The following is a 26,247-nucleotide window of genomic DNA, read 5'->3' on the forward strand; positions in this document are numbered from 1 at the left end:
TAAATTAGCAGAATCACTGTTCATATTTTTCTTATTTTCAGTCATTCTAGGTATAATTTAGTTTTAGCTGTAAAGGAGCATAGCTAAATTCATTATATAATGGAATATAAGGTTTCAGTATTCTAAAATCAGTTTTTCTTCTGTTCAATTCTGATAAAAACTGCAGTGAAGTTTTTCAGACTCTAACTACCTGGAGTTAGGTCAGACCTCACACCTTAAGGGCACAGTCCTCCAGACTTCCATGTCTGCCCAAGACTTCTGGCACCGCCCACAAGCTCAAGGGTTCCTAGGCCACTTGCACTTGGTTACAAATTCAAGGTTCGCACTACCCCTTCAGGAACAAGTTCTGGTCTCAAGGGTCCCCAGGGCATCCATATTCTCACCAGCTGGCTATAGATTCGGGGGTTCCTACTACCCACTCAGGTTCAATAATTTTCTAGAATGAATCACAGAACTCAGAAAAGTCTATATTCATGATTATAGTTTTGTTATAAAGGATACAAATCAGAACCAGCATAAAGAAATGTCAAAGAAGAAAATCTCATACTTTCTTAGGAGTGAAAAAAAGGAGTTTTACTGAGAAATAATACAGCTCAAGCTGGGCATCGCTAAGTAAAAATACAAAGCACTCTACCATTCAGGTAGAAAAAGAGGTCTATATACATAGGGAACAAAGGTAGGGGGTTAAGGACTGATTATAGATAAGATCAGCTTAAGTCCAAGTCCTTTGAAATGTAAAGGCTCGCCACTTGGCTAGGAGGGAGTGAGTAATCACCTAGATGAGTGGCACCAGCGGTCATGAACACATTTTTCCTGGGTACAGATTGTTTATATCTTGACACATTCTTCCCATGAACAAATGGCTTACATCCTAACCTTTTGCTTCCTGGGAATGCATTTTGGCCCTGTCATTCTTATGTCTGACATAAGTGCCCTGGTTTGCAACTTTTCTGTTTACAAAAGAGACTCATAGGGCAAGGTCTGGGAGAGTCCCAAATGTGGAGCATCTGTGTCCCCAGGTATGTGTTACCCTCCTGCAGTATTTTTGTCTCTCACCAGCCACGAAGTTTACCCAGGCTTTGGTGTTCAGAGTTTTTATGGGAGTTCCCTTACATGAGCATGATTGATTAAATTGTTGGCTACATGATTGAACTCAATCTCCAGTCCCCCTCCCCTCCTAGAGGTCAGGCTGCTAACACATAGTTGTTCTGGTGTGGCTAGCCTCCACCACAAGTCATTCATTAGCATAAGCTGTTATGTGTGTCCTCCAGGAACAACAGAGATAGTCCTATCACTCAGGGAATCCCAACGGTTAGAGGTTATCTCCTGGGAAATGCGGACAAAGACCAAATTCTTTGGGTAGGGTAATTTTCACCCAGAGGCATCCTTGGAGGCTGCCTTAAATCTCTCAGGAAGGGTCTTTGACATAGAGAATGCTGTTTCCTAAACGTGACCATAATTAATTGTCCAATATCCTCCAGAAACTCCCCCATGACATTTAGAATAAAATCCAGATTTTTACCAGAGCCCACAGTCCTACTTGAAATATCCCTATTTCTCTGAGTTCATATCTTACCGCTCTCCTCTCTTACTCCATTCTAGCCAAATTGGCTCTCTGTTTCTTTAATACACCAAGCTTGTTCCCGCATCAGGGCCTTTGCACTCTCTTCCTTATTCTTGGGGCATTTCTCATATATTTTACATGGCCCTCACCTTCATTTTATTCAGGTCTCTGGTCAAATATAAACTCTTCAGAGACTTTCCTGGACTATATTTAAAACCACCTTTATTGAGAGGAGGGCAAAACAGTTTTATGTTGTCATTATTTTTGCAGTTTTTCTTGTTATTAGAAAAGTTTATTTTGAAATTTAAGGTAACTATGATTTCAGTTTATGTTATAAATTATGTAGCTTTTTATTAGAAAAGCTGCCATCATTCTCTAGGTCCTTTTTCAGCTTAATCTTTCTTCATAGTACCTTTCACTACCTGAAAACACACTATTATTTATTGGAGACATTCTTTAGTAAAGTATAAGTTCTATAGAGGAAGAATTTTGTCATGTTGACTGTGGTAAACCTATAGCTTAGAATAATGAACAATTGTAAGCTTAGAATTGTAAGCATTATTCCTTGACTGATTAACTGAATGGACATTAATTTAATAATGAGTAAATTAGCAAAGACTTCTGCGGCCTTACTTAATCAAGCCTTTTAAACTTTTTAGACTGATGATTTTTGGAATCATCTTTGTAAAAGTATTTGACTACATTTTATACATATAAATATTTGATAAGAATAAAAAGGGAAAAGAACAGAGTGAAAAAGAAGTAGCAAAGTGGTTGCTTAGACCTGAGGCAAGTTATTTGCCCACTCTATTCTCTAATCTCCTAACCAGTATATGAAAATGATACTAATACCTACTGTATTATGTATATTAGGTATTAATATCATTTTTATTGTATTATATGTGGAAACCCTGGTGGTATGGTGGTTAAGTGCTACGGCTGCTAACCAAAGGGTCGGCAGTTCAAATCCGCCAGGCGCTCCTTGGAAACTCTATGAGGCAGTTCTACTCTCCTACAGGGTTGCTATGAGTCGGAATCAACTCGACAGCCCTGGGTTAGGGTTAGGTTAGGTGACTGTATTATATATGGGGTCTCTGGGTGGCACAAATGGTTAAGTGCTGGACTACTAAACACAAGGTTGGTGGTTCAAACCCACCCAGAGGGACCTTGGAAGTAAGGCCTGGTGATCTGCTTCTAAGAGCCACAGCCTTGAAAACTCTATGGAGTGCAGTTCTACTCTGCACACATGGGTCTCCGAGAGTTAACGTTGACTTGTTGGCAACTGAAAACAAAATCAGCAACAATCTTACTGTGTTATTTTGAGGATTAAATAAGGTAATAGATGTATAGCATTTCTAATGCTCATAGTTGTAAATGTTATTTTATCATTGATCTTTATTTTTATCATTTGTATTATTGTTATTATTAGAAAAAACTTTTAGCATATTAGCTGGTTTTTATTTAAATGAGTTTGTTCTTGCTGCTTAAGTAGGGACTATACTTATCCCTGGAGCAATTACATAGTAACACAACTTCAGTGTATTTAATAATAAATTCTATTTTGCTCTGTTTTCTTAATTTACTAAAATAAAAATGTGTTTTCTATAATTGAACAGAATTATGTTTGAAGAATTTGAATGATTTATCATCTCTAAATTTGATAAAGATGGATGAAGATGTTAATTTCAAACCAACTGGTAATTTTTCCATCATTGGTAGTAAATTTAACAGTTGCTTATTTAAGAGTAAATTAAAAATTTGTTCTGCTAAAACCTGGATAATGGTAAAAGTAAATTGTGATCTCAGTTCTCAACAAGGTATCACCATTATTAGCTACTAAAGCATGATAAGTTTATACACGAGTTTCTATTTATAAAATTATAAAGCTGCTTTTTGACAGGCATAGAATTTTACCTCACTGATTCTGGTGGTTTTTAGCAGAGGATTGAAATGCTCAAATCTTTGGATTGCTTCAGACTTTTTATACTCTTGTAGATATCCTTTTTCCAGTTCTTAACTATTCAAACATTGATTATCTGGATAGTTACTTAGGCTCCTTTTCTCTCTTTGTCACTCTTTTTAGTTCTATTTGGAGTATAACAGCAGAGAGAAAGAAAGAGCCCTTTGTAGTTTTTAACATTCATGATTAGAAGTTTTGTGGGGGGAAGATACTGATTTCATTATTCCAAATTAATACTTTTAAGAAAAGGAGCTTATAGAAAAGTTAAAAAAAAAAAAAAAAGAAAAATCAGACTCTGTTAACATTTGGCATGTATCCTTTCATTTCTTAAAGCATTTTTTGTATGCTTGCAATCACACTTAATTTTGTATCATGTTTTTGTATCAAATACTATACATGTATTATTGCATTTAGTCTTCTTCATAACATATCCCCACATTACATTAAGAAACTAATAAAGTAGGTCAAACATGATCACCACCCAATAAATAGAGGAATAAAGATTCAAACCAGGTATGTTTGACCCCAAACTCATAATCTCTATCTGTAATTATCAAACCATATTTCTCATTACAGTGTTCTAAAGATAGTCTTTTTAAGTTTACTCTTTGCATAAGCAAGTCTTGATTTTTTCTGAGGTCACGATGGCATTATTTCCTTTCTGCCAAGACACCATGCAGTCATTTTTAAGACCCTTGTCAAGACCTGTTTTCTCTTGTAGGCCATCACACATTGACCATTCTCTTACATTTAATTTTCTCTGTACTTAAGTTTGTATATGTAAATATTAGCATTAAATTGATATCCTACTACTCGTCTGTCTGTTCATCATACTGTGGTGGCTTGTGTGTTGCTGTGATGCTGGAAGCTATGCCAGCGATATTTCAAATACCAGCAGGGTCACTCTTGGTGGACAGGTTTCAGTGGAGCTTCCAGACTAAGAAGGACCTGGCAGCCTAGTTCTGAAATAATTGGCCAGTGAAAACCTTATGAATAGCAGCAGAACATTGTCTGATGTGGTGCCACAAGATGAGCCCCTCAGGTTGGAAGGCACTCAAAATACAACTGGGGAAGAGTTGCCTCCTCAGAGTAGAGTCGACCTTAATGACGTGGGTGGAATAAAGCTTTCAGGACCTTCATTTGCTGATATCGCATGACTCAAATTGAGAAAAACAGCTGCAAACATCCATTAATAATAATAAATACCATTGCCTTCAACTTGAATCCAACTCATAGCGACCCTACAGGATAGAGTAGAACTGCACCATAGGGTTTCCAAGGAGTGGCTGGTGGATTCGGACTGCCAACCTTTGGTTAGCAGCTATAGCTCTTAAGCATTGCACTACCAGGGCTGAATGTACAAATCTAGGAAAATTGGAAGTCATCTATAATGAAATGGAGTGCATAAAGATTAATGTCTTAGGCATTAGTGAGCTGAAATGGACTGGTATTGGCCATTATGAATCGGAAAATCATGTGGTCTACTATGCCGGGAATGATGAATTAAAGAGGAATGTCATCATGTTCATCATCAAAAAAGAACATTTCAAGATCTGTCCTGAAGTACAGCTCTGTCAGTGATAGGATAATAGTCATACACCTAAGAGGACAACAGGTTAATAGGACTATCAGTCAAATTTACGCACCAACTACTAATGCCAAAGATGAAGAAATTGAAGATTTTTACCAACTTCTGCAGTCTGAAATTGATCAAACATGCAATCAAGATGTATTGACAGTTACTGGTGATTGGAATGCAGAAGTTGAAAACAAAGGACAGGTAGTTGAAAAATACGGCGTTGGTGATAGAAACGACACTGGAGATCACATGATAGAATTTTGCAAGAACAGCGACTTTTTCATTGCACATATCTTTTTTCAACAACATAAAAGGCAGCTATACACATGGACCTTGTTGGCTGAAATAAAAAGGAATCGAATTGACTACATCTGTGGGAAGAGACAATGGCGAAGCTCAGAACAAGGCCAGAGGCCAAGTGCAGAACAGACCATCAATTGTTCATATGCAAGTTAAAGTTGAAGCTGAAGAAAATTCAGACAAGCCCACCAGAGCCAAATACGACCTTGAGTATATCCCACCTGAATTGAGAGACCATCTCAAAAATAGATTTGACTCATTTAACACCAGACAAGTTGTGGAATGACATCATACATGAAGAAACCAAGAGGTCAGTAAAAAGACAAGAAAGAAAAGATCAAAATAGGTGTTAGAAAAGACTCTGAAACTTGTTTTTGAATGTAGACTAGCTAAAGCAAGAAATGATGAAGTGAAAGAGCTGAACAGAAGGTTTCAAAGGCAACTTGAGAGAACAGAGTGTTATAATGAATGTGCAAATACTGGAAGTTAGAAAACCAAAAGGGAAGAACAGTATCAGCATTTCTCAAGCTGAAAGAACTGAAGAAAAAATTCAAGCCTTGAGTTGCAATATTGAAGAATTCTATGGGCAAAATGTTGAACGGTGCAGAAAGCATCAAAAGAAGATGGAAGGAATGCACATTGACTGTCCCAAAAAGAATTGGTCAATGTTCAACCAATTCAAGAGGTAGCATATGATCAAGAACCGATGGTACTAAAGGAAGAAGTCCAAGCAGCACTGAAGGCACTGGCGAAAAACAAGGTTCCTTGACAAAATACCAATTGAGACGTTTCAACAAACAGGTGCAGCGCTGGAAGTGGTCACTGGTCTATGCCAAGAAATATAGAAGACAGCTACCTGACCAACTGACTAGAAGAGATCCATTTTATGTGCCCAGTCCAAAGAAAGATGATTCAACAGAATGCAGAAATTACTGAATAATATCACTGATAATACATACAAGTAAAATTTCTCTGAAAATAATTCAAAAACAGTTGCAGCTGTACATTGATGGGGATTGCCAGAGATTCAAGCTGGATTCAGAAAAGTACAGGGAACAAGGAATAACGTTGTTGATGTCAGATGGAGCTTGGCTGAAAGCAGAAAATACTAGAAAAATACTGTATTTTATTAACTATGCAAAGGCATTCATCTGTGTGGATCATAATAAATTATGGATAACACTGGGAAGAATGGGAATTCCAGAACACTTCATTGTGCTTATGAGGAACCTGTACATAGACAAAGAGACAGTTGTTCAAACAGAACAAGAGAATACTGAGTGGTTTAAAATAAGGAAAGACGTGCACCAGCCTTTCTCTATACTTATATTATACTTACTATGCTTGTACTATACTTACTCAATCTGTATGCTGAGCAGATAATATGAGAAACCAGACTATATGAAGAAAAATGTGGTGTCAAGATGAGAAAGACTCATTAACAACCTGCGATATGCAGATGATACAACCTGGCTTGTGGGAAGAGAAGAGGACTTGAAGCATTTACTGATGAATATCAAAGGCTACAGCCTTCAGTATGGATTACGCCTCTTTATCCTCACAGCTGGACCAAAAGGTAAAATCATGATAAATGAAGAAAATATTGAAGTTGTCAAGGATTTCATTTTACTTGGATTAACAATCAATGCCCATAGAAACAGCAGTCAAGAAATCAAATGACATATTGCATTGGGCAAATCTGCAAAAGACCTGTTTAAAGTGTTGAAAAGCAATGTGTCACTTTGGGGACTAAGGTGCACCTGACCCCAGCCATGGTATTTTCAGTCGCCTCATATGCAAGTGAAAGCTGGACAATGAATAAGGAAGACTGAAGAAGAATCGATGCCCTTGAATTATGATTGATGAAGAACATTGCATATACCATGGAATGCCAGAAAAAGGAACAAGTGTGCCTGGAGAAGTACAGCCAGAATGCTCCGTAGAAGCGAGGATGGTGAAACTTTGTCTCCTGTACTTTGGACGTGTTGTCAGGAGGAACCAGTCCCTGGAGAAGGACATCATGCTTGGTAGAGGGGTCAACGAAAAAGAGGAAGACACTCAGCGAGATGGATTGACAGAGTGGCTGCCAATGGGGTCCAACATAGCAATGATTATGAGGATGGCTCAGGACTGGGCAGTGTTTCCTTTTGTTGTAGAGTCACTGTAAGTTGGAGCTGACTTGACAACACCTAACAACATCAAATTAATTTTGTCCTCTGGTCTAGCTAGTTCATATGTTATTATCTCCCTAGCCAACCTATAAGTTCCAAAGAATGTGTTTTCTTATTTTTTATCTGTCTTTTGTGCCTGGTGCCATTTCAGGCACAGAATAGATGTTAAGTAAATGTTTGTTAAACTGATGAAAAAGCAAGTTATTTCAGCTGATGGGAGGGATGTTAATTATCCATCTTTTCCCGTAGAGATCGGAAGATTGATGGCTTGGTATTATATTACATTTGAGACGGTGAAGAAATTTTGTACAATCAGTGGAAAAGAAACTTTATCAGATCTGGTAAATTAATTTTCACTATAGAATAAAAACATAATGATACAGAGTAGAATAATATTGGGAAAGCAACTAACTTGTGTGTTTAAAGTAATTAAAAAATGAATGAACAGAAAGAAAATCATTTCTAATAATGGCTGTTTCTCCCCAATTTATACCTCTGACCATGAGATATGGAATATTTCTCCTTATATTTTCAGTTGTATCTCCGTGCCAGAGCTAAGGAAATTTATATACATACCCCAAGTAGGGACTGCAAGTAACTTTAGGTTGCATGGTAATGCTGGTTACCTTGGTAGTGGCTGCCAAGTGTTATATGTTGAGAAAGATTCCAAGCCAAGTGGCACAATACATTAGGCAAATCTAGCGTGAGTGAGGGACAATGAGTTGTAGCATGTGCTATATACATGCAGCTCCTCCCGAAATTTTTTGCATCAGAATAGCATTAACAGTGGAAATAGAATTGTATTGGTTATGACCCAGAAAAAGAACTGATTGTGGAGAAAATAGGAATAATAACAGGTTATACTAAGATATCAACGGTGGGGAAAATTTTGCAGCTGCGGCAATGAGTAGAACCCTAGCCATACAATTGGTACTTGGTTATTGTATTGGGCCTTTCTCCTGTTATTGGGGAGATGAATATGCAACAAGATATTTGTAAAAGAAAATAATTATTTATTCCCAAATTTAAATGATTCATATTTATTTAAAATATCTAAGTTGATTACTGTGGGTATTTCACTAGAAATGTTGTGTGCCATCGAGCCAATTTCAACTTCATAGCAACCCTATATGACAGAGTAGAACTGCCTCATAGAGTTCCTAGGTCGTAATCTTTATGGGAGCAGATCACCAGTTTGTTTCTCCCACTGAGTAGCTGGTAGATTCCAACTGTCAAACTTTCAGTTAACTCACAGGCACATGCTTACCTACCCGGCTACCTTACACTAAAAAATAGCACAATAGAATTCCAGTTATTCTTACAAAGTCACATGAGCAAACAGATTAAAAGAAATTTTGTCTTTTCATGCAAATATTCTTAAATAAGAAGAAAATCAAGAGTAGAAGATACCCAATCATAACATTAACTCATCTGATCTTTACAGCAGATAATTAGATAACTAGAACAGGTGTTAGTTTCATTTTACAGATGTAGGAAACCAAAGCACAGAGAGTGCTTTGTCCAAAGTCATCTGGCAGAACTAGGCTCTAGAATTCAGATTTCTTAATATCTAAACCACTCCTTCCATTAAGAAATTAACTTCAATTGGGATAATGATTTGCAAACTATAGATGGTTAACTGCAATAGCAGTAGTAGTAACAAGAGCTGCATATACTAAGAGTGCCTACTACGTGGTAGGCATTGTGCTGAATATTTGAAATTTTACCTAATCTTTACTGTGTTATTGGTGTATTTCCAGTGTCTAGCACAGTGTCTGGCATATAGCAAGTACTTACGAGCATTCGTTAGTGAATGGATAAATAAAAGGTATAAAGCAAAATTTTAACACTGTTATGCTAATTGATAAAACTGTGATATCCCAAGGCAGGTGGAAAAACAAGTAAATACTAAGAAAGAGGATGAGAGGCAAGAAGTGAAAAATGGACTTAATTAATTAGACAAATGCTGAAATTTTATAGGTCACAATGATAGCCAGCTGCCAAGAATTTCTAGATATCCAGTTAAGAATAAATGAAAAGAAAACACTGAATACTTTGAACAAAGATCCACATCGGGTAACTATCAGGTAAAAAAGTAAATACGTTTTAAATAATTTTTAAAAGCTTTTATTTAGTTAAAGTAAATACTAGTAAAACTTTTGCTCTGTGTTTGTATTTACAGATTTCCAATGGAAGGAAAAATTAAAACAAGGGAAATGAAAGTAAATTGGTAAAGAGAATTAATTATTAAAATCTTAAAATACTCACTATAGATTCATGATTCATATTTATGAAAGTTTTTAATAGTTTTAAAGCTTACTTTAAAATTTGTTTTCCTTAATACAAAAAATTACATATTTACATGCAGATAAGTAGTCTGAATGTACATGTGAAATTAATTCCCAAGAACACTCAGACTTTAATTAAATTAGGTAGTTTTGTGAATTATTTTTTTGCCAGCAAGCATTGAGGGTATGTTCTGTTGTGGCAAGGTGGAAGATAGAAAAGCTTCTCACCATCAGGAGATTTTAAGTTAAATTTAATATATATAAAAAATAATGGACAGTATAAAAACACGTGTAATAAATGTCATATTGAGTGGTAGTGGCATTCTGGGAAAGGCACATAGTGAAAGCAAAAATACGAATGTAAGAGTGTATATATGGGGTGATTATTCTACTAAGAATGGAAATTTTGTATAGAGGGGTAGTCATTGGAAGAGTAAACTAAAGTTACACTCTAAGCTGTAGTGAGTTTTATCCAGTTTGTGATCACAAATGCAATGATGTTCTTTTCTGCTGTGATAAATACTGGGGTTTCTGAGTACTTAGATTTTAGTCTTAGAATCTTTTGATTTAAATGATGCACTTTCAGGTGATGATGTGTGTTTTTTTTTTTTTTTTAATGTGGCTCAGTAAAACTAGCTAGCCAAAGAATTTCTTTTTCCTCCTTAGCTAGAGGAGGTCATTCTTTCTTTGGAATACTTGAGTTTTATCTCCCAAATGCCTTGAAATCTGTGAAACAAATTTTTGTTGTATGCAACTCATCAGACAGATCTCTAATTTGGACCACTGAAATTAATCTTCTGTTTCTTAGCTATATTTCTTTAGAAATTCAGATATCCTTAGAGGTCATAGAGACATTAGAGATCATACAGCCCAGTCCCCCCATTTTACACATGAAGTGAGTGATGTCCAGATAGGTTGTAACTTGCCCAAGATTATGTAGCATACGGGGGACTGAGCTAGCACTACAACTCAGGTCTCTTGATTCTCTCAATATGTTTTTTTTCCTCATATACTCTGTTACACCAATTATACCCAAAAAACCAAACCCAGTGCCGTCGAGTCGATTCCAACTCATAGCGACCCTATAGGTAGAGTCCAATAAAGTCCAATTTGTTTTCCCCAGACATCATCTTGGGAACATTTTATTTGCAACTTCAGTGCTTCCATTATTCTTGCCTTATATTAGGTCATCACTCTTTTGATTGGTACTGTCAGATTTAAAAGTTAACGACTTTATAATTGTTTTCATACATATGTGGTTTCTACTACATAAACAGGATCATACTATAATTATTGCTTTGTGATATGTCATAAAGATCTTTCTATAGCAGTGCACATACATGTCAACCTCATGTATTTTAATAGCAGGTTTAAATGCATTATAATTTAACTACTCCCTTATTGATAAAAATTTAGATGGTTTCCAATTTTTTTTCTATTGCCAGATAGTGCTGAGATAAATATTCTTGTACATACACTGTGCTTTCAAGGCTTTCTAGGTGAAAGATTATACACATGAGAAAATTTTTTAATGCCAAGTTGCCTTTCAAAAAGGCTTCCCTGACTTATAGTTCCCACCCACGATGTAAAAAGAATGACTATTTCCTGACTACATCAATATACTTGTTTTATATCTTGAAACTTTTTGCCAAACTGATGAGTGAAAAGTTATATCATAGTTTTAAATTTACATGTCTATTAGGAGGGAATATACATATTATTCGTTTTTATACAGAAATGTTAAATTGTCGTAAAATCATACACATTAGTCTTTTCCTTTATGCTTCTAGGTTTTGTGTCTTGTTTGGGAAGATCTTTGCCATACTGTATTTCTTAGGGTTAGGTTCAACTACACAAAGACAATAATAAAATAATAAATAACAATAGCAAAAACAAGATAGGCTATTTTTCCTCTCATATAATGGACAACTCAAGGTAAATAGTCTAAGGCAGGTATGGTGGCTTCATGGTATCATCAGTGCTTGGGTTCCTCTTTCTTTTCTGCCAGCCCAGCTCCTGACTTCTGTCCCCAAGGTCATCTCATTGTCCAAGATGACTGCTGGAGCTTCAGCCATTACATCTGAGTCCACTGTCTTTTCAGTAAACTCCCTATAAATCCCACATAAAACTTTTTTCATTGGCTAGTCACATGGGTTTATGTAAGTATTAAGTAGACTGAGAAATGTCTTGGTAACAGTGTGCCTAGATAAAAATTGGGATTCTATTATTAAGAAGGAAAGGGAAAATGGATGTTGGGGTAGGCAAAGCAGTCTCTGCCATAAATTCTAAGATTTTAGGACTTTTTCCTATTGTTTTTTTCTAATACATTGAAATAATTTTATTTTTTACCGGCAGACTTTTCATGAAGTATCTGAAGTTAGTTTTTGTATGTGGTATGAGTTAAGAATCTAATTATTTTTTTGTTCCCAAAAGATGGTCAGAGGTGTTTGATAAATGTGTTGTTTCTATCTCTTTGTCTGCTGACTTGAAATGCTACCTTCTCATAAACTAAATTCCTAAGAGTCTGATTCTTGATGCTTATATACTGTTAATCTATTTATTGTTGCTGTGACAACACTACATTGTTTTACTTGTTATTCTTTTATTGGACATTTTGTTGTCTGGTGAGGCAAGTCTCCATTTATTCTTAAAAAAAATGTTATCGACGCTTGTTGCAGCTTCCTCCTATAAACTTTAGAATCAGTTCATCAAGCTCTATAAAAATCCTGTTGAAATTGACTTTGTAGGTTAATTTGGGGAAAAATTCTTCTTTTTACAGCTCTGAAGTATTTATCTACAAGTATGGTATCTCTCTCCATCTTTTAGATCTTTCTTTATGTCTTTCAGTGACATTTTATAATTCATTATTTAGGTTTTATATTTATTAGATTTATTTTTAGGTACTTTGTGGAGTTTGATATTGTGAACAGAGTCCTTTTTTCCACATTGCATAACATTGTACTTTATACTTGATAATTGATAATTGATGGCATATAGGAAGGCTACTGTTCTTAAAATTTTGATTGGCTTATTTGGCCATCTCACTCTTCAGTAGATTTCCTATGTAGACAATCATATTATCTGTAAAGAATGATAGTTTTATCTCTTGATTTCTAATAGTTAATTAGCTCTTTATTTTCCTTAACTTGCTGCAGATGAACCTCTAGAATACTGTTATCTATTTTCAGAGAGCAAACATCCTTGCCTTATTACTGTTTTTAGTGGTCACCTTACCAATGTTTTACCCTCAAGTAAAGTTTGTTGTTGGCTTCTGATGAGGAATTTTCCTTTGAATATTAGCTTACTGAGGTTTTTTCCAGCATCTATTAGAGAGCATATGGTTTTTATCCAGTTTTTTAATCTTTTAATGTCATATATTATGATAATAAATTTCCTGATATTGAACCATCCCTTTATAAGTCCTGCTTGGTCATAATATGTCATTTTTTTAAATGTACTACTGGAGTTGATCCACTCATACTTTATTTAGGAGCGCACATCTCTGTTAGTATGGGTAGTACTCAACTTAGGAGGTATTTGACTTAAGAACTAACTGTACTTAAACGACTTTTTTTTTTGGACGACTTATTGTTAGTAATATGTACTACATACAATGTTGTAGCCCATAATTTTCTGATGTTATCATTCTCAGATGTTCACTTGCAGGTGTTCAGTGTTATGATTTACTGTTCAAAACACTGCCATATAGCAGGCTATTAAAACTAAAAAAAAAAAAAAGAGATATCTGACTTAGAACTGATTTACAGTGGAGTAGTTGCAAGAGAACCCCATCTTTTTATTCTTTAATTTTACTGTTAGGGTTATCTAGCCTCTTACAATGAGTTGGAAACTTACCATCTTTTCTTTTCTGTACTCTGGAACAATTGACGTAATATACGAATATTCTGTTATTAGGAGTTTTGGTAGAACTTTCTCATACAACCATCTGAGCCAGTACCATTTGGGAGGCTAAATCTTTAACCCCTCTTTTTTTTTTCCTTCTTTAAATTCTGGATCATGGGTGCACAAAATTGAATTAATCACCTCATAATCTTGTGTTTAATGGTACATAATTATCATTGGTCCATGCAAGGGCCTTGTTTCCTTTTTTTTTGTAAATTTTTTCTACCTCATCCCTCATCTCTACTTCCATTTCACACCATGCTGTGGATATATACTCTATGTGTCATTAATATTTGTATATCCTTGAATAACATATAGTGTTTTTTTGCATTTTTAAAGTTACATAAGCCCTATTTTGCTAAAAGAAAGTAATTCTATTTCTTTTTTCATTCAACACCTCTGACTTCTGTATGTAATTTAATTTATTCCTTCTTATTGTTGCATAATGTTTCATTTTATGCATATCCATATTTTGCTTATCTGTCTCCTAATGATAAACACTTAATTGACTCCAGCAACTTGCTACTATCATCTCATCTTTTTAGGACTTTGTGAAGGTCATTTAACCTCTCTGTGTCCATTTCCTCAGGTCTAATGCCTGCAATCAAGATACCTACTCAACAGGGTTGTTGTAAAAATGTAACATATGCAATAGTGACTGACAGATAGTAGTGTTCAGTATATGCTAAAGATGATTCTCTTATAGACATTATTAATATTGTCAGTATTTCGTACATGATGGGAGATAGACATCCAAGTTTATTTTTTCCTATATAGTTAGCCAATTTTTCCAACATTATCTACCAAAAAAATAGAGCCTTTCCTCCCAGTTTTATGATTTCACCTTTCTCATACTAGGTTTCCATTAAAACGTGGGTCTATTTATGGACTATCTATTCTGAATGTTGTCTTGTTTGTTCTGTGCCTGCACTGCACTATTTTTATTACTATGACTGTAGTATATCATAACATCTAATAGGGTGAATCTACAATCTGTAGTTTTTTTTTTTAATTGTTTTAGCTATTTGTAGACCTTTATCTTTTATATAAATGTTGAATATATTTGTTAGATTCTTTTAAAAAAATATCCCTGGAGTTTTCATTGGAATTACATTGAATTTACAAATTAAACTGGGAGTATTGACATACAATATTAATACATAGTTTCATGAACATGGTTTCATTTATTCTGTTACTTTAAATTATTTAAAAGACTAACTTTTTCATAAAATTTTTATAAATTTTTATTAAAGCAATTCTTTGATTATCATTTGGGTTATTATTTTGAAAAATAATTTATTACCTATTTGGACACTTTGTTCATATGTGTTGTCCTTGCCATCACCCCACAACTCGTCTGGCTTTCAGTAATTAGAGTTTACTACATCAAATCTATTTTTGAGACTCAAGGCTTTATTTTGCCCTCATGAACTTGGGAAAAAAACAGAAAAGAAAGACCAAAATGGATGTCAGAAGAGACTTGTTAAAGCGAAAGGAAGAAATAATCACATAAAAGATCTGAACAGAAGATTTCAAAGAGCAGCTTGAGAGGACAAAGTAAAGTATTATAATGAAATGTGCAGAGACCTCCAGCATTTCTCAAGCTGAAAGAACTGAAGAAAAAATGGAAGCCTCAAGTTGTAGTACTGAAGAATTTTATAGGCAAAATATTGAATGATGCAAGAAGCATCAAAAGAAGAAGTAAGGAATACAGAGTCACTGTACCAAAAATAATTGGTCAGAGTTCAGCCATTAAAGAAGGTAGCATATGACAAAGAACCAATGGCATCGAAGGAAGAAGTCCAAGGTGAATTAAAGGCATTGGCGAAAACAGTACTCCAGGAATTGATGGAATACCAATTGAGATGTTTCAAAAAATGGATGCAGCACTGGAAATGCTCACTCATCTATGCCAAGAAATTTGGAAGACAGCTCCCTGGCCAACCGACTGGAAGAAATCTATATACGTGCCCATTCCAAAGAAAAGTGATCCAATAGAATGCGGAAATTATCAAACAATATAACTCAAAAGCAGTCGTAACAGTACATCTATGGGGAACTACTAGACATCCAAGGTGGATTCAGAAGAGGATGTAGAATGCGGGATATCACTGCTAATGTCAGATGGATCTTGGCTGAAAGCAGAGAATACCAGAAAGATGTTTACTTGTGTTTTATTGACTATGCAAAGGCATTTAACTGTGTGGATTATAACAAATTATGGATGATATTGTGAAGAATGGGAATTACAGAACACTTAATTGTGCTCACGCAGAATCTGTACATAGACCAAGAGGCAGTTGTTCAACTAGAACAAGGGGATACTGAGTGGTTTACGTCGGGGTTGTAGCTGATCACCATACTTACTGAATTTATATGCTGAACAAATAACCCGAGAAGCTGGACTATATGAACAAGAATACGGTATCAGGCTTGGAGGAAGACTCATTAGCAACTTGCGATATGCATATGACAAGCCTTGCTTACTGAAAGTGAAGAAGACTTGGAGCACTTACTGATGAAGATCAAAGACCATAGCCTTCATTATGGATTACACCTCAACATAAAGAAAACAAAAAATCCTCACAAATCGACCAATAAAAAAAATCATGTTAAATGGAGAAAATATTGAAGTTGTCAAGGATTTCATATTAACTTGCATCCACAACCAACGCCCATGGAAGCAGCAGCCAAGAAATCGAACGATGTGTTATTGCATTGGGTAAATCTGCTGCAAAAGACTTCTTTAAAGTGTTGAAAACCAAAGATGTCACTTTGAGGACTAGGGTGTGCCTGACCCAAGCCATGGTATTTTCAGTTCACCTCATATGCATGCAAAAGCTGGACAATGAGAAAGACAGAATGAAAAAAAGAATTAATGCCTTTGAATTATGGTGTTGGCAAAGAATATTGAATATTCCACGGGCTGCCAGAAGAATGAACAAGTATGTCTTGGAGGAAGTACAGCCAGAATGCTTCTTAGAAGCGAGGATGGCAAGACTTTGTCTCACGTACTTTGGACATGTTATCAGGAGGGACCAGTCCTGGAGAAGGACATAATGCTTGATAAAGTAGAAACCAAAAAAAAAAAAAAAAAAAAAAACCTGTTGCTGTTGAGTCAATTCCAACTCATAGAGGGTCAGCAGAAAAGAGGAGGATCCTCAACAAGATGGATTGATACAGTGGCTACAACAGTGACCTCAAACATAGCACCATAGTGAGGATGGTGCAGGACCAGGCAGTGTTTCGTTTTGTTGTGCATGGGGTTGGTATGAGTCAGAACAAACTTGAGGGCACCTAACAAAACAATAACAATTTGGATACTGCTGATATGGAGGAAAACCACTGGTATTTGTAACTTGATCTTACATTGAGTATCCCTGCTGAATTCTCTTTTTAGTTCCAATAATTGGTTAATTATATTGTATTTTCTGTGCATATAATTATATCATCTGTAAATAATAGCATTTTATTTCTTTTCTTCTATTTATTGTAACTGTTTTTCTTGCTTTATGGTCTTAAATATGACCTTCAGTGTGATGATGAATAATATTGCTAATGGCAATCATCTTTATGTTATTTATTATCTTGAAAGTAATTTGTCTAAACTTCCACCATTCTGATGTTTATTGTAGATTTTTGGTATCTAAAATTTATATAGTTTTAGTTTTCTTTTATTGAAATGTTCAAGTGTATTTTCCCCTTTTCACTAATGAGTTGAATTAAATTGGTATTTTTTTCTAGGTTGAATCAGTTTTTTTTCTCTAGTGTGAAATCTCCGTGATCATGAAATATTTTCTTTAATATGCTATAGGTTTTGGTTAACTAATGTTTTATTTAATTTTTATTTATGTTTACAAGTGAAAATTTAATCTATAAATTTCTCTCTACCTTCTCATCTGGAATCAAGTTGTAACTGAAGGGTTAATATCAGGCTTAGGCTGACTTAGGCCTTCCTGGGAAATGACCTCAGGATCTATTTTCTTAGGATGTTATTTGCTTGGAAACTGCCTAGTTAAGAAGAATGTGGAATGTTTTCTCTTCCCTGTTTACTGTGGATGTCCTAGTCTATAGAAATAATCTGGTTTAGGAGATCTGTGAGTTGGCTTGTAGGCACTCGTTGTAGGCCTTTGCCATGCATGGCTAGCATAATATAAAAGATTGGTGAGAAGCCAAGACAGAGGCTCTTCTGTGTCGTGGTGACCCACACACACTTTGACTCACATGCCCCAGGTGGGTAAGGGTGAAGGGCGAAGAAGTAGTGTACTTGAGTAGGTGCTGGGACTTCCAATGAGTTGAAGGTGCTGTGCGTGTTGTATTACCTGATAGGTATCCATGTATCCTTCTATAAAGTAAGTGAAGAGGATTTGCTGAAAGCAAAGAGGACTTGAAGTACTTACTAATGAAGATCAAAGACTACAAGCCTTTAGTATGGATTACAACTCTACATAAAGAAAACAAAAATCCTCACAACTGAATCAGTAAACCACATTATCATAAACTGAGAAATATTGTAGTCATCAAGGATTTCATATTACTTGCATCCACAATCAATGCCCATGGAAGCAGCAGTCAAGAAATCAAATGATGTACTGCATTGGGCAAATCTGCTGCAAAAGATCTCTCTAAGGTGTTGAAAAGCAAAGATGCCACTTTGAGGACTAAGGTGTGCATGACCCAAGCCATGATATGCATGTGAAAGCTGGACAATAAGTAAGGAAGACCAAGGAAGAATTGATGCGTTTGAACTACAGTGTTGGCGAAGAATATTGAATGTACCATGGTCTGCCAGAAGAATGAACAAGTCTGTCTTGGAAGAAATACAGCCAGAGTGCTGTATTGCAAGACAGGATGGTGAGACTTCATCTCACCTACTTTGGACAAGTCATCAGAAGGGACCAGTCCCCAGAGAAGGACACAATGCTTGGTAAGGTAGAGGATCAGCGAAAAAAAGGAAGACACTCAATGAGATGGATTGACACAGTAGCTGCAAAAATGGACCCAAACAAAGCAACAATTGTGAGGATGGTACAGGACCCATAGTGTTTCATTCTGTTATGTATAGAGTCACTATGAGTTGGAACCAACTGGACAGCACCTAACAACACCATAAAAGAAGTAAACATAGTATTAGATTAAAGCCTATTACATTTTATGAGTTTGGTTGCCTGTTTGAACCCATGCACAAGATTATAGTAGCCTCGTAAAATGAGTTGGTCAACTTTCTCTTCTTTCCCTCCCATTTCCCCCAGCTCCTTTCATCCCACCCTCTTTCACTCTCAGCATCTCACTTTGAACAGCCTGTGTACTATATAATTGGCTCTGTGTTTCTTCGAAGTTTGCAGGTAATTGCTAATCTTCTAAATTTTTTTTAATGGTTATTGGCCTTTTCATCTCTGGAGCCCTGGTGGCACAGTGGTTAAGAGCTCGGCTGCTAACTAAAAGGTCAGCAGTTCGAATCCACTAGCTGCTTCTTGGAAACCCTATGGGGCAGTTCTGCTCTGTTCTGTAGCATCGTTGTAAGTTAGAATCTACTTGATGACAATGGGTTTTGGTCTCCTCAAATTTTTTTGTTTGTTCTTGTTTCAGTCTTGGTGTTTTATATTTTCCCAGAAATGTATTCATTTTAGCTATGTTTCCCAATGTAATGTCATAAAATACTCCTTTATTGCATAAATAATCTTCATTATTTCTGTAGTTATGTCTACCTTTTTTGTCTTTTTTATTTGTACTTTTTTCCTTTTTTTTTTTTTCTTCTTAATCGTACCAGAAGTTTGTTTATACAGTTAGTATTTTCAAAGAATTCATTTTTATTTTGCTCTTTCTGGGAGAGGGGCAGGTGCAACCCCGATGCTTATCATTTACCCCAGCTAAACAGGCACTCTTCCTGTCAGTCTTTTCTGTTTTTCTATTCTTTAGTAAATTTAGTAATAGGGAAAGTATTGATTGGCCTAGGGCAAAGTAGGAGAGGAAAGAGTACAGCTAGAAAATTGTCTCCTGGGTGGTTCTGCATACATGGTCCTCACTCTTCTCACTCTATACTGTATTTGTGTTCTCATACATTGATCTTAAAATTTTCCCCTTCCAAGGGATTTCTCACACTTTTGGGTTAGGTTCTGAGATCCATCCACCTCCTTCTCAGGAGTTTGTAAAAACATGTTTGAGTTCAGGGCAGAAAGCCACTAACTTTCCCTACTAAATTTAATTTAGTGATCACAGTTTTATTATGTAAGATTTCTAGTTGACTTTCTAAAACGTGTGTGATATTTCTAATCTCTGAAAATATTAGTTACACAAACCAATAATATTTCATTTGAAGCTTTTTCTGTATGTACTGTTAACTGTTTCTCAATTTGTAGTTATTTTATTTATTAAGATTATATGTCTTTTTTATGGTGGTGTTTTTTCCTCAAATATTCCTTGTTTGCTTTTGTACTTACAGATATCTTTTTGCCTGCCTATTATGTTACTTAGTATTTCTGATGATTGTAGGGGACACAATCAGATTTGCTGCCATAGAAATGTGGTAATATCTTGTAGTCTGAGAATAAAGTCTCCCACCTCACCTGGGGAGTTGACAGCTACGTAGAGCACTGCTCTGCCTCCCTGGCTTCAGGGCCCACACTCCCTACTCTAACCTCGCAATATTTACCACAACTGCCTAGTGTTTTCCACAATTGTGAGAGAGTATCAGGGGCAGACTAGCCTACCTGCTCAGAATGTAGCTTTTCAGTGAACCACTCAGACAAATACTCCAAGACCTCTCCTTCCTGATCCATTGATTCTTGTGCATGTATTATGCATGGTCTCTTCCATTTTTGTTTTTCTTCATAGATTTGATCCTGTCTGATTTCTAGCCTTAAACTTTTTATTCACCAATTTCATGTGCTGTCTTGATCCTATTTCTCAGTAGTTTCTTTGGGCATTTTTATCTTATATTTAGACAGCAAAAATAACCTCAGAGTTAGTTTTTTCTCCTCTCCAGGGAGAGTTGAACAGCTTCACAATGCACCTTTAACTCTTCTTCAGTTTAAGGATTTCTACTTTTTCTGTACACAGACCTATTCTGAACAAAGCTTCATTTTATGAAGTTGGCCAGGGACAGAAGCCTGTCAAGAAGTTCTGGTATCATTCTTATTTGTTTGATGACTGCGGAAGCTGAGAACAAGTCTTATATAGCTCAGCAAATATAATAATAAATAGTAAGAACCATTTCTTGAACATTTACTGTGTTCCAAGCACTACATTAGATGCTTTACGTTCCTATGGCAGAAACTACTAGTTGACTGTTTCAACATCTGTTCTCACCTACACAGGAAAAAAGATTACATTTCACAGCCCCCTTTTAGCTGTTGTGGCCAGTGACTCTGATTTGGACAATTAATCAGGTGTAGGCAGAAATGTTGTGTTAGTCTTTTTTAGGGGCTGCTTAAAGCAGTCAAGAGGGAAACAAGGCATCATTTTCCTCCTCTTCCTCCTACATGCTACATGGAATGAATATGTAATGGCTGGAGTTCCAACAGCTATTTTAGACCACGAGATAGCCTGAGGATGGAAGCTATACATGGCAGAACAGAAATATAGAAAGCACCTAAGTCTCTGTGACTCGTGGAGCCATCATACTAAGTCCTGGACTGCCAAACTCTGATTTCTTTTACACAAGATAATAAACCATTGTGGTTTAAATCACTATAGTCTGGTCATGGTTGAACCTAATCCTAACTGAACCAGTATTTTATTTCTTTTGATTCTTACAGTAACCTTGCTTTAGCCATTACTTAACTACCATGAACATAATCTACAACTCCTGACACTGACTGGCACTCAGTAAAAAAAAAAAAAAAATGATTGAACAATTTGTATTGTTTTTTTTTTCTACTACCTTGAAAAGAAATGTTAAACCCAAAAAACAGAGATGTATTGGTGAAGAATATAACAACAGCTTATGTAGGTTGAGTTTCAGGTAACTCAATTTATCAACCTAGAGATTATAATAAAAGTTTTGAGAAGAAATCAGAGTTTTGAGAGAAAGAAAGACTGAGTGAATAAAGAAGAGCAGGAAAATAAGGACTGAACTTTTAGAGGTTAGGAAGAGACAGAAATGTAATGATGCAAGGTATACAATCACCTAGTGTCACAGAAATTAAGGTGGAAAGAAATTTTAAGAAGTGATATTTCAGTTGGTGATGTCAAATACTGTGAGATAATAGTTTTTAAAAAGAAACATTTAAGTTTTTTTCTTTTCCCCAGTCTTATTCAGGCTCACCTAGGATGCATCCCCATACAAGACTTTGCTTTGACACAAGATACAGCGAAGATTTTCAGAAATGGCTCACGAATTACAAGATGTATGTTATAGGATAGTGGTTTTTCTATATTTTTCAGTAAATTAGTATACTAGATTTAATATTGGAAAATTTTTTTTAGGGTTGTCAGATGTTTTGGCTGCTCAAGAAAAGAATTTTGCTGCACTGTTGAACAGTTTGATTTTAGCTAAGTGTTTTAGGTGTAAACTTTGGGAAAACTCTCTGCATGTATCCAAACAGTTGGAAAAAATTGGTAGGTACTGAATACAGGTGGGCAGTTTATCAATGTCTTTAGTTCATTATTTCACTGTTAAGAAAATTATTGTATGATGGTTATAGACTTCAAATGAAAACGTGTTTGCAGACATAAATAAGGCACTGTACTTTATTTCTTTTGAAAATCTGATTTTCATTTGCTTCTACTTAAAGGATTTGATTTGGAATCAAATTAATAGTGCATGAGAAACCTAATAAAAATTAATATTCTCATTTAATTTTTTGCCAAACCAAGAATAAAATTTTACTTTAGTAATTGAAAAAGTTGCCATGTGATGCTGTCTCTTCCACTTTTATGACCAATATTTTGTTTTAATCTCAGTGACAAGGCACAGAGCTAGCAGTTCCACCATTCCTAATTCATTACAGAAAATTATGTCAGTTATTTATATCCTAACTTTTTCCTCTTTTTTCAGTAACAGTAGGGTATCATTACTGATCTTCATAGAGATTCTGTAGACAAAAGATTGTACCTGGTTACTTCCTGTGTATTGGGACCTATCTCAGGCTATGCACTGGAAAACTCCATAAGGTACCATTTGCAAAGGCTGAGATATCAATAAAGCACTTTGGAGTTTTCCACTGTGGTGCCTGTGGCTTCGTGACCGTACTTTATACTGCTTTCTTAGAGAGCCAGAACTCCAAAAAAAGAGTTGTTATTCCAAGCTTTGTTAGTTTTACAATTTTGTATGCATCTTGGGTACATTAAAAAATTATGTAATGAGTCTTTAAGACTTGTCTTAAAGACCTGTTATTCTTTAGATAACACAAGTCTCCAATTGTTTTGTGAAGAAGTCTTCTTTTTATTTCTGTGATGTTTGAGATCAGTGGGGTGCCAGAGGACTGACCAGGAAGTCCTTGGAGCTGGATTGAAGAAAGGGATTGGTTGGTGAAAGTAACATCAAAGTAGGGGAGAAATTTCTGATAGAAAGGTTCACCTTCCTGCAGAACACCTGGGAAACCAAATGCCACACTCATCTCACGAAGGCGAAAGTTATGAATTAGAAAAGAGGTTCCATATAACATTTAGAAAGTAGCAACTTACAGCAAAATTTTGAAATCAGATTAAATGATCAGTAATAAAATTTTCATTATACTTGAAAAAAAGGCATTATTTTTGACTTTCTAGAATATTGTCAGTCTGGGTGTCAGTTGTGTTCTGTCCCTTCCAGATCATCAAACACTAACTTGTTTTTTCCACATATACAGGACAACTTAATATAAAGAAGCAAATATTGTCTGGTAAAATTTACATAATAGAAAAATGAAGAAATCAAAACAAAAAGGCAAATCTAAGTTCTTATTGACCATCATAAAAAAGTAATAAGGTATAGGGAGCAGGATGGTGGTATAAGCAGTTGCATGCTCTCATTCTCCCACAACAATTCTAGAAGAAAACAAGCAAAAATTGATGAAATCGATAATCTCAGATCTCTGCACATTAGCTAAAGGGTTGGAGGACCAAAGTGAACAATGAACACTGAATCAAGAAAAAGATAGCATATGACAGTGAGAGAGCAGAGTGTCCTCGCCCTATCCCCACCTTAGTTTAGCACAGCCATCTTGGGGTGGCTGCAGCTGGCACCCTCAGGGATGGAGCCCAGGGCTGGAGCAGCACAGAGGACACAGAATGGACTGGAAGTACTGAGTATTCAGTCTTGGGATGGAATGGCACAGTGGCCGTAGTGCGGACTGGGCCACCTGAGTAGTGAAGCCAGGGCTGAAGAGGCTCTGGGAGCACAAAGCAAGCTGGAACCCTGGCAGGCAGACCTGGGACAGAACAGCATGGTGAGTTCAGCATGAGCTAGAACCACCTTGAATACCTGGAGGAAGCAGTGAGTGCAGCATGGGCCAGACTTTGTGAATAGCCAGGCATAGGAGAAGGCCAGGGTGAAGGCAGCATAGGTGGGATGCCCAAGTGGGCAGACCTTGGAAAGGGCAGCATGAGAAGTGCAGAGCAGCCCAGAATTTCCATGTGTCCCAGGAAAGAACAAAGTGGTGAACACAGTGTGGGCCAGACTTTATTAGCAGTCAGGCCTAGGACAGAGAGACACAGTGAATACAGCACAGGCCAGAACACCTGAGCAAGCAGACAGACTAGGGTCAGGGTGGCATGGCAAGAACAGCAGAGACCAGAATCCCAGTGAGTACCAGAAAAAAACATCGTGTGAGCACAGCACAAACCTGAATTCCTGAACAGTGAGGACATATGGTGAATTGGCAACAGCTGCTGTTTTTGGTGTGGGACTTTGAGGCTGGTGCTGTCCAGCTGACACCCCTGGGAGGGGAAAATTGTAGTGAGTCTTTGACAGCTACAGCTCTGGGAGGGGAGAGAGTCTAGGGCCAGAGTCACGTGTCCTGTGTTCACAGGGGGAAATATTTGAGATGAGCAATCAAAGATAGCCAGTAATCCCAGATGGGGAAGGGGAGACCCTGGAGGGGTATAGCCAGCGACTTTGCGTGGGGAATCTGATGCCAGAGTAACATAGACAGTGTCCCTAATATCTGTTGTTGAAGCAACAACAGGTGCTACAAGCCATAGAGTTTGGTGCTACAGTGGCACTGCCAGCACCTGCAGTCAGGGAATCTAGAAGTGAAGCAGTGATGGCCAATGCCCATGGGCAGGGAGATCAATAAGGAAAGGACAACAGTAGGTGCACCTACACGAGGAGTCTAGAGCTAAAGCAAAGAATCATAACTTTCAATAAATTAAAATGATAATGATAAAGTGAAAGAAAAGCAAACCCTAAGGAAGGGGAAGAATCTAATCTCCAGTGCTACCACAGTAAAATAGTTTAATGTCCCTAACACAACAAACAATCACAAAGCATATGAAGAGCCAGGAAAGACTGGCCCAAGCAAAAGATCAAACGAAGTGGACAGAAACCATCCCCAAGGAAGAACAGATAATGGAATTACTAGGCAAAGACTTTAAAGCAACAGTAATAAGCCTGCCCAAAGAGTTAAAGGAAAACCCAAAAATGCTAAAGGAAATTGGGGAAAAGATACAAGAACAAACAAGTATTTCAATAAAGAGAAAAAACACCAACAAATACTCATGCTGAAAAGTACAATAACAGAAATAAACTATTGTCTGGAAGAGCTTGACAGCAGATTTGAGATGGCAGACAAATCAATGAACTTGAGGATAGAGCAGTTGAGAGGATGCAATCCACGGAGCAAAAAGAAAAAAGAATAATGAGCAAAGCTTAAAGGGTTTGTGGGACATCATCAAGCAGAATAACGTACACGTTATGTGAGTTCCAGAAGGAGAATGAAAGAAAGGGACAAAAGGAATTTTTGAAGAAATAATGGCTGAAAATGTACCAAATCTACTGATAGACACAAATTTACATATCTGAGAAGCTCAACAAACTCCAAGTAGGATAAATCCAAACAGAGCCACACCAAAGCATATTGTAATCAAACTCTCAAAAACCAATGAAAAAGAATATTGAAGGCAGCACAAGAGGGAAACTACCACATACATAAAAACAAATACATATTTTCTTTCATTTTGAAAAAATAAACAATTGAAGAATGCCACAACCCAAATAATCCAACTAGAAACTGTTTTTGAAAATTTTAAAAATTAATTATTTAACTGGATCTTATTTTTTTTCTAATATAGTTGTTAAATATATGGATTTAGTTTAAAATGAGTTGTTTAAAAATTGCTATTTCTTTAATTTTCCACAGGTATAACATTGTCAAATGCAATGGTAAATGCAGGTTTGACTTCCTTTAAAAAAATAGAAGAAACAGATGCAAGGGAACTTGAACTGGTACTTAACATTCATTTATTCTTGATGTTACCTGAATTCTGTCTAAATTCTAAAGCTTACTTTTTATACCTTTGTATCTATTCAAAATTTTCCTTCTCATAGTCATAAATATTTT

At 36.2% G+C, this 26,247-nt stretch overlaps 1 protein-coding gene across 22 annotated transcripts in view; it reads left to right on the forward strand.

Moving 5' to 3' along the window:
- Nucleotides 1–26,247, forward strand: part of HFM1 (helicase for meiosis 1) — a 134,077-nt gene that overhangs the window by 57,614 nt on the left and 50,216 nt on the right. For 19 of the 22 annotated variants that reach the window (XR_010321465.1, XM_064282301.1, XM_064282313.1 and 16 more), the window contains 7 exons: nt 3,181–3,261; nt 7,824–7,915; nt 9,555–9,661; nt 9,757–9,804; nt 22,016–22,113; nt 22,193–22,324; nt 26,047–26,132. Coding sequence is in view for 21 of the 22 variants with exons in the window: in XM_064282301.1 (XP_064138371.1) it covers nt 3,181–3,261; nt 7,824–7,915; nt 9,555–9,661; nt 9,757–9,804; nt 22,016–22,113; nt 22,193–22,324; nt 26,047–26,132 (644 nt within the window). In the remaining variant the exon portion in view is untranslated. The remainder of the gene's footprint in view (nt 1–3,180; nt 3,262–7,823; nt 7,916–9,554; nt 9,662–9,756; nt 9,805–22,015; nt 22,114–22,192; nt 22,325–26,046; nt 26,133–26,247) is intronic. The other 3 variants (XM_064282304.1, XM_064282314.1, XM_064282307.1) reach the window with 2 other exon arrangements.

The sequence above is a fragment of the Loxodonta africana genome, chromosome 3 (genome assembly GCF_030014295.1).
Source record: "Loxodonta africana isolate mLoxAfr1 chromosome 3, mLoxAfr1.hap2, whole genome shotgun sequence".
Taxonomy (NCBI): domain Eukaryota; kingdom Metazoa; phylum Chordata; class Mammalia; order Proboscidea; family Elephantidae; genus Loxodonta; species Loxodonta africana.